The following is a 9,383-nucleotide window of genomic DNA, read 5'->3' on the forward strand; positions in this document are numbered from 1 at the left end:
GAGATTCAAACCGCTGTCCTGGTATAGCGAAGATGGTGTCTAAAAATTAGGAAGTAACCACTCTTACTCTACATGACCGTAAATCCTTGAGTATTTCCTAATGCAAGGTGTCAGCTCCCTGTACTGTCCACACCTGAGAACGGACACAGATAGTAGAAACACAGGACAGAGTGAATGGTTTAAAAACAAAAAATATACAATGTGCACAGCTTAATCAAACAACTCAAGGCAAAGTAAGCCGTCTGGGCAAACCAGATGGCTGTTCCTGAAAAGGATGGCATCAGAAACTGTATATTTTCATTACAGAAAGCATACAGCGTAGTGGATGTATTTAATAAAAGACACAACAGTTGGCTATGTGATCTGTGACAACAGCAGGACTTGGTTGAACATCACACCCCTGAATCCCCTGTGTCTTCCTTTTTCTCTCCAGGAGCAGACACGTGGCTGCTGCTGCCCTCTGCTGGACCTCCTGTGGACTCACTCTCAGTTGTCGTCTTGGTGCTCGATGAAGAACCATCAGGGACTGCTTTCATTTCAGCCTCTGCAGGGCTGCTGGAGTGGCTGTGGCTGTGGCTGGGGCTGCCAGTGCGATGGCTGCGGTGCTTGCTCTTGCGTGGACTGGGGCTGCGGGACGTCGTCTTCATGAGGACAACAGTGCTGTCATCTTCTGAACTGAAGTCAGAGCTGTCTGAAGAACTGTTGTCAGGACCCACAGTGGGAAGCTGGATCTGAAGATAGATAAAGAGGAGGATATGAGTGGGATGGAGGAGGTAGAATAGAGAGAAAGAGCAGCAGTGGAGGTAATGCAAATAGTGTTAAAGTGCAGATGGCAAGCTAGCAGTAATAGCATACAATACACGTAAAGTCCAAGAAATAATGCATTTGATTGTTTTAACCTCAAGAGAGCTGTGTCAGAGTTATGATTACCTGAAATGGCTCTGTTACACCCACAATGGTGCTCATGTTGTTGCTATAGTAACCCAAGATAAAGTCCCCTGAGCCTTTGGGCAATTCCTCCTCAGTAAAGGTTACCTGGAAAACATTTACTCAGGCATCTATTAAATGCGAAAGAAAATGATGTCTGAAGAGAGTTCAGCACGCATCCAGACTACCTGATGTTCTTGTCGATGAAAATCAGTTTCCTCTTGTTTGGCCCACACATACCCCACATAGTCCTTATGGTGTTTGAACCCCACCTGGAGGGGTGGGGGGCAGCACAATGAAATAATAACTACTTGCTTGAAATTGATCATGAACAAAAACACTGACATGATGTCTTTAAACGTTACATGTCATTTCCCCTTAGGACCTGTGGTAGTAAGACTATATTTACCTTGTACAGTCCGATCCAGTCCCAAGAGCTGCGAGCAAAGTTGGGCACCAATTTGAATTTCGCTATGGCATCAGCGATACTATTCCACTCATCCTCCACCATGAGAGTGACCAGGGGAATATCCACCTTGTACGGGAACTACAGCGAACACTTACCATAAACATTTATGCAGTGCAAAAATACTACAAAGTATTGTATCATCGTATTAGCGCTAGTATTGAAAAGAGATGCAAACACTAAGTCATCTTTACAAAGTACCCTGATGTGTCTCACCTGCAGGGTGAAGATAGAGGAGACTGGTTTGTGGTCACTGACAGTGTATTCCATGTGGCTTCGGTAGTAGTGCTGTGTCACTTTGGTTCCACTGGTCAAGCCTGAAATGGAGCCACGCTTCCCTGCACTGAGGCCAGCGCCGGCAGGTGCCGTGGCTCTCAGGCGCCACAGGATCCGGTCGGTCCAAGCTGGTTTACGCTTCTTCCCACTGGGTGGGACACAGACAGGGAGAAATGGAGCAAGAGAAAATAATACAAGCTTATTTAAAATCAGTACATGGAGAAAAAAAAAAAGGCCTTTTCATGCTCCTCTGGGCTAGTGAGGACTTTTCACAGAGACCATTACCGAGGCAGGCACAGTGATATCTGGGCAGTGGCCTAGAATTCATAACAGCACCCCCGGCATTACGAACCTCGTGTCGTATGTATCTGTTCCAACGTCAAACTTGTAGGTTGGGGGGAATTTCAGCGGCCCCTCTTGGAAACCCTCCAACACGGTCTCACTGTCTTTTGCCATATTGAGCTGTAATAATGAGAATTAGTAGACCTCACTCACTGAGGATTACTGTTTGTACACACTGACAGAGCTTTTAAGATGGTAGTGTTTCTCTACTGCCCTCTAGTGGAATTACCTACAGACTACCTACATAATGAAAAAGGACACATTCTATCATGTACGTATGTGCATTCTTATCTAATGTTAAGATTTTAGAGAGAACAGATTTTTGAACAACAATTGTGGATAGGATTTCAATGCATAGACTACTTTTGCTTCTTACTAAATTAAAAACTTAATCAAAAGTTAACCTTCAGCTGCTGTGAAATAGACGAACAAAGGGGCAAGTTTATTTCATTGCTTTTAAGGAGAACCACATGCAGAGGAGTTAAATCTATTTTTACAGTCATTTCTATCTTTACACAGCATATTAGACAGTCTTTCTTTTTACCTGATCTTTTTCCCACAACAGTGAAAACTTGTTGTTATCGATGGTTGATTTTACCACTTGCATATCAAGGTCATCAATGCGGAAATTGAGATCCCCAAACCAGAACACCACACTGTGAAAAAAAAAAAGAGTAATTTTATTCCTTCAAACAAGTGCAGGCACACATGTACTTTTGCAGTGCTGATTGTGACACCATTTCCCTCATAAAATATGAATATGGAGAAAACAAGTCATGGATTGTTTGTTACAGATATATCAGACTGGTTTTACTGTTATAAGACAGATACATCGAACAGTGTCTATATTTTTGGGTGTGTGCTTGTGTTGGTGTGCTAACTTACTCATGGTCAAGAACCCCAGTGGCAGACTGGCCCTCAAACTGCTGCTGCTGCAGGATGCTCTCGAAGTCCTCCATGCGCTGATCTGAGTTTTCCATGTGTGCCGGCAGGTGGCAGTTAAGGAAGCAGATGGTGTGGCCGAACACTGACATGCGGGCGCTCACACCACCTTTGTTCCCCTGTAACACCGACCAGCAGAGGGGAAGTTAAGGGAGAAAGAGTGGTGCATACTATAAGAAGAGGGGGACAGCTTTTGTATTAATTTACCATGGAAGCAAAATTAAATATGAACAAATGAATGAATGAATGAATTAATTAATTAATTAATTAAATGACTATGATGGGTATGTTTGTGTTTTATGGGGTCAACATGCCCGTCACTCTTGAGTGATGTCTGCCACAGAGAAACAGGAAGTTTACTCATTAAGCACCAGTGAAGACCATCATCAATACTTAATGCTGACAATAAAGTGTACAGTGGGGGAACAGGATGAGTCTGTGGATTGCTTCCTGCTGTTCTCCCAACTGCTCTGACCCACTAAAACACAAAAGATGTTTCAGTATAACCTGCAGAATGTGCTGATGCTTGTCTGAGTTCATCCATGGAAGATTTCACTTAAAACTGAGTACTACATAACCTTTATGAAATCTATGAGAGCCTTCAGCTTTCAGGACAACACAGACTTGCTTGTTCTCCATCTGAATTTTCTTAATAATATAATTAAGCCAGCATCTATCTCTTTATTCTAATAAGACAGGATGGAACAACATTTGACTAACAAATAACAAGACTTTATAACACAGTTAGTGTGCAGTTGCTTCAGCTTTTCATATCTATGTCATTTGCACCGGATTATCGGCATGTGCTGAGCAGATCTAACACTCACTACATCCTCACCACTTCTGGTTAAACCTGCACTATTGGCTTATTGAGCAGCAGGGGTGTGCAGAAACTAGTGGAAAATTAGTGTCTCTATAATTTCCATCAGTGTGTCAGTTACAGAGATGCAAGCTTAAACCTGGTCACTCCAACTGAGATGTCATCCTACGTACAGCTAAGCTTTCATAAGTGAAGCTGCCATAACAGTGCTTATCACAGAATGGTGTCAGTAGACGTCTCACCCAGTAACCCCCCAGGCCAGTGCGGGTGGTCTCAGTCTGGACTCCGCGCAGGAAGGGCAGATGGTAGTACTTAGCAAAGACCAGCAGCAGCAACCCCTGCATCCGCTGGGAGGTAACCTGAGGGACAGACAGGTGCAGGGAAACAGACAGGCCAGACCATCAAAAGAGGATAACATGAATAGGTACACAGTGAGAGTTATGAGGAGCCACTTTGCATAATTCTGAAAACAGAGCAGCTCTAAAGTTCACAGTAACTGTAGAAATGTCTTTTTGACTTGCACAAAAATTTGAATAAACTAATTCTCTGAGCTGAGTCTGGCTTCACAGTGTGTCCATTTCTGCTGCTCTGCTTCACTTTCTCAACCCCTCCTCTTTCTACCCCCTTGCATTTCCATTTCACCCTGCAGGAGCCTGTGGCCCAGCTCTCCCACTGCTTTACACAAAGCACTGCACATTAAGGAGGCCATAGCTTGTGGTCTAACGCCCTTATGGCCTAACGCCCTTATGGCAACAACCCCTTTGTAGAGGAGAAGTGATGTACACACTGCATTCACGTGACAGTCAGACCTTTCCTTTCACCAGCTCTCCTCATCTCAAGCACTTGCTTCTTGTTATTCATAATCATATGCAGATTTCGACATTTGTGCACCACTGATAATAAAAAAAAAAAAAGGTCACATATTTTTGTACAAGAGAAGGGCGGGAATAAGACACATGCATTTGTTAAGTGGAACAAGAAGAGGTATGTGTATGCTATGCCGAGCCCCTCACCAGATATTTATGTTCATCCCTCCCTCTGACTTTCTCCAGTGGTTCACACATCCCAACCCCCAACTGTAGGCAGCAGAGGAATGATCACACTCTGCCTGAAATGCCCCATGGGTAGTAATGGAGGCATACATCTCCACGTGACATAAGACCCTCCTGCTTATATACTAACTGGCTATTTGAACAACTTTGTTGCGTAATGGATTCTACTGAACCGTAAAGTGGACCGACTTTATTTGTGGTATGTGTGCGGACACAGAGGATGAGTGTGTGTATAGTCTGAGAGAATCTACCTTTGCCTGCATGTACTGTGGATGAAAAGCATCTCTTATCAACATCAGGCACCATTGGAAGAGCTCCTGAAGGCTGCCATGCTACATTTGGGCTTAGAAAAGAAAGGACATTTAAGCCCAAAGACAAGTGTAGAGAGTGCATGGAGAGAGGGAGTGCGTGTGTGCAGCCGTGTGTGTTTGACCTTGTTCAGCACACACATGACTGAAGAAATGAGCTGTGAGTAACAAGTGTGATGTTAGCAGAGCAGCCTGTGAATTTGGAAGAAGCTCAATGCAAAATAATGGCTTACTCACTCCAGTCTGTAATACTGACGACCACAGAAACAGCATCCTCCTCCTCTGTTCATTACACAATATGTACGTTGGACATCATTTGCTGCTATGAAGCAACTTAAAGTTACATTGATTTACTGACATACGTGCAACCTGTGATTTTGGTAATTCCTTAAAGTGCATTCATCTAAATGGCAGGCCCTTGTTATTCTGATGCCAAAGGATCTGTAAAATATGATCTAACCTAATCATTAATCATACATGTTATAATACATACATTTTACAGCCTCACGGTATTTAAAACACATGTTTAGCAGCTTCATAGTGCAATGAATCAAATGCTCAGTCAATACATTTTGAGAAAAAGGCAATATAATAAATCACACTGCATGCAGAGTGTATTATGTTGAAATTACAGATTAGGGCCAGAAAAAAAAATGTCGCTGTTAATTTGTGTATCTAAATTTGCAGCTTAATTAAACAGAAACTGTGGTGACAATTGGCAACTGCGTCGTGAATAGCCATAAAAAATGTCTTGTTGGCTTTCTGCAGTGATGGGCTGATTTGAGTAAGCTTTCTTTGTGCCCACAGCAGTTACAGTTTGAACCTGACAATGAGTCTTGGTGTGCACGGAGCAGAAAGGACCGATGAGGTGTCTTGTTACTTTGTGTCTGCCCACCATGTTAGTACGAGACAGATTCCTACTGACACCACCGTGTATCTCCCTCTACTCAAGACAAACTCCAGCTAACCCATACCCTTAACCTGCTCACAGCATTAATATCCACATGAAGTACACATAAAGGTCACATCGAGATGATTTTAACAAGGTTTAAACTAGCGTAGCAGACCATGAGATAGCTGGAGGACAGCATCAGTCTCACTGTCAGAGGCCCATCAACGCTGACAACAACGTGATCCAAAAATAAAACAGCGTCCTGGGAGACATTTGTCTAGCTCTTTCAGCTCAACAGCTGATTCACGGTCTCTGGCTCACCATGCCAACAGAGTAGGCAAGTATCATTTCAGACAAACACCAACCACAGCTGTGGTACATGCCCATAAAAACATAAAACAGGAAAATACCAACACAAAAACATTTTTGATTAATGTTTTTAGAGAGATATGGCCATGCTTTTAATGTCTTATTTGATATACCATATGGAACATCTATTGCATTTCTTTGTACCTTCCAGTACTGGGTATGTGTAGGCATTATGAAATAGACAGAGAAAAAGGGGGAAGGTGTGCAGGCATAAAGGCACACAGGAGGAGTCCAACAGACACTGAGAGCTTTGCATCATGAGCTGGATAGACAGTGGAAGACAGCAGATATGCTGACATTACACGGCTGTTATAAATTATCATCCCATCCGTTGCTCAGGGAACAAAATGAGCCGAAATAGCAGCAGGAAGCAGAGATCTCATCAGCGATGACGTACTGCGTACAGTATGAATCTAAGCTGTTTAGCATTTTACTATGATAGTGTTAATATGTGTTGATAATAAAAGCCATTACTGACCAGCACATAACCAAAGGGGCTGAGTCTCTCCATGCAGACCTCGCTCCACTGGTCTGTGAAGAGGACATCTTTCAGCCTTTTGTTAATCATAGAGTTCACTTCCTGCAGCCTTGAAGAAAAATGACACAAAACAACACACAAGGGTCAACAGCAGACAGAGATGTAATAGGAGCTGCTGAGCGGGAGCTCTGATAATTTAACGGTGGATTAATAAATGAAAGAAAATTGTGGCCATAAGGGAAAAGAAGTCGGCCTAACCGCTCATTAGTGGCATTGTCTGCAGTGGTGATGTGGGAAAGGCAAACATAAATGGACACTTGAGCTTTTACGGGGAAGAAACTGGATGACTACTGCACCACAAAACACTCACCCGATAATGTACATGTCTGTGTTTCCATCTCCCACGTTCAGTCCCAGCAAGGAAGTGATGTCATCGGGTGGTGTGGCTGAACCCACATTCCAAGTGATGATGTGCACCCTGTTGGAAAAGGCCGTTACGTAATATCTCTTACAAACACTCATCTCCCACAAACCACAGTGTCAAAACCTACAGACTACAACCTACAATTTTCTACCACAGCATGTGAGGTACTGGCTGTAGGCCTGATTGGTACAAACAACAGATATTACAAAACTGAGAACAAACTAAGTGATCGGTTTCCAATGGCTACTGTCTCCATTAGGTTAATTAACTCCATGAATTACCAGTCAGGTCAAAAACAAAGGAATTGTATTCACGCCTTCTATGTTGTTAATTATGTGATCATTCATGCAATATGATTTTATATAATGGGCAGATTGGATGCTCAGTAGTCATTAATGACACGTAAAAACAAGAACCCATACAAATGTGAACATGAGGATGGATTTGTCTGTTTGAATACAGTTTGTTAGCTCTCTGATAAACTGGTGACCTGACTGGTGCCTCTCACCAGCAATGGAATCCAATTCTGTACATATGCTCAAAGGCATTTAATGTAGTATTTGCAATGTCATGGGAACTATTGATTAATTTCTCAAATGACACGTGTGAATGAATTCAGTTTTTCTCTGCAGCATCGGTTGCAGCTGTGTTTTCTTCGCTTCAGTAAAAAAAGCTCCAATGATGCACTATCTACTGAACTAGGGAGTGGTTAGAGATACACCCATAGAAAAGAAGGCACATCCTGTGGTGGAGAAAGACAAACCTTACACATGCCATTCAAGTGAAAATATCACCCACCATTTTAGAGCTTAACATGGAAATGTTTTAGTCCCCTAAATGGATCATATTATGTAATTTAGAAATGCCTTAAATGTGCCACATGTATCCTGACAAACCTTAGGAAATATCCTTTTAGTAGGAGAAGTGATTTATTTTAATCTTGATCACGTGCAGTCTTGCAACGTTAACTGTCAGTGTACATGAATAATGCTTCATGTGGCAGGCTTGTCTTTCTCAGCTGTCTGGGAGTAAAAGGCAGTGAGGAAACAAGTTGAGACATGAATGCTGGGACACGATCAGGGAACTTGCCTGAAGTCTTCCACAGTCTGGGCCTGAGTGTCAGCTGTACCTGCTACAGAGAGGGCTCTCTGTGCGTGAGGGTTCAGGTGAGGAGGCACAGGCCTGTTAGCAGGTGGGTGGGGGACTGAGGCCGCCCTAACCGGGTGGTGGCCTGGACCTTTGGGTCCAACCTTTACACTGGGCCCAGTGCGCTCTCCTACGGGTTTGACTGCTGCAGGGCGAGAAGGTTTGGGATGACTTGGCACAGAGCCATCAGGAGTGCACTCCTCCTGGTTAGCCTGTGGAGTGGATTCAGCTTTGGGTGCAGCTTTGAGTTCGGAGATGTCTACAGAGCCCTCTACTCTGGCGCTTCTCTGGGGCCGTCGTGGCCTGGAAGGAGCTGCTGGCTGGCCGGCAGGGGAATCAGTGGTTGGAGCTTCTGTTTCTGATGCTAAAGCTGGAGCTGTTGTTGAATCTGCTCCATTTGGATTCTTTTCCTGTGTCTGGCTTTGGCTTGGATTATCTTGGTCCATTTCTTAAACTTTCTGTAACAAAGAAAACAACAGAAATGTTTCCACTTGCAAGATGCACATTATGTTTGCATTTTAGGAATTTAACTCCTAATCCAGACCATCTCACGTAATTAACCTTTAAAATAACAGGGAAGGATTCATGTAAGCATCAGGACCAAAGCGCATTTCTACCACTGAAACAATGGGCAGCTCAACATGCAGCCTCTTTCACAAGTCAATTCAGCTGATGAGTCAGCCCTATTGACCCAGCAGAGCAACTGAGTGAGTCATTCAGGCTCCCATGACTGTTCAATTACCTGCCTTCTTATGGACTTGAAAACAGATGAGAACATCTGCACGCATTGACAAGAGAAAACATTTGAGAGAACACAATAAATAAAAAAAACAACAGCTAGAAAGCAGGAAGAGACAAGAAGAGAGTTATCCCCCTATTGTCCTCACCTCCCAGCGCATTTGAATGGGAGACATGGAGGGGAAAAAAAAGCCTGGACACAG

General features: G+C 43.4%; 1 protein-coding gene across 1 annotated transcript; it reads right to left on the reverse strand.

The window, feature by feature from the left end:
• Positions 1-312: 312 nt before the first annotated feature.
• LOC139224761 (inositol polyphosphate 5-phosphatase K-like) lies at positions 313-8,888 on the reverse strand. Its single transcript, XM_070856075.1, has 12 exons — positions 8,386-8,888; positions 7,243-7,350; positions 6,873-6,981; positions 4,016-4,132; positions 2,897-3,072; positions 2,556-2,667; positions 2,022-2,131; positions 1,610-1,817; positions 1,337-1,474; positions 1,116-1,199; positions 931-1,035; positions 313-731 (listed from the first exon to the last, which is right to left on the reverse strand). The coding sequence occupies exons 1-12, from the start codon at positions 8,886-8,888 to the stop codon at positions 393-395; spliced, it is 2,109 nt and encodes a 702-aa protein (XP_070712176.1). The 3' UTR covers positions 313-392.
• Positions 8,889-9,383: the final 495 nt, after the last annotated feature.

The sequence above is a fragment of the Pempheris klunzingeri genome, unplaced genomic scaffold, assembly GCF_042242105.1.
Source record: "Pempheris klunzingeri isolate RE-2024b unplaced genomic scaffold, fPemKlu1.hap1 Scaffold_52, whole genome shotgun sequence".
Taxonomy (NCBI): Eukaryota; Metazoa; Chordata; class Actinopteri; order Acropomatiformes; family Pempheridae; genus Pempheris; species Pempheris klunzingeri.

Bases quoted from the DNA above. Each gene is read 5' to 3' on its own strand.
- LOC139224761 (XM_070856075.1), bottom strand. From the start codon at position 8,888: ATGGACCAAGATAATCCAAGCCAAAGCCAGACACAGGAAAAGAATCCA. The intron at 2,668-2,896 runs GTAAGTTAGCAC...TTTTTTTCACAG, and splicing joins ACTGGGGTTCTTGACCATGA to TGTGGTGTTCTGGTTTGGGG. The intron at 1,818-2,021 runs GTTCGTAATGCC...TGTCCCACCCAG, and splicing joins ACAGATACATACGACACGAG to TGGGAAGAAGCGTAAACCAG.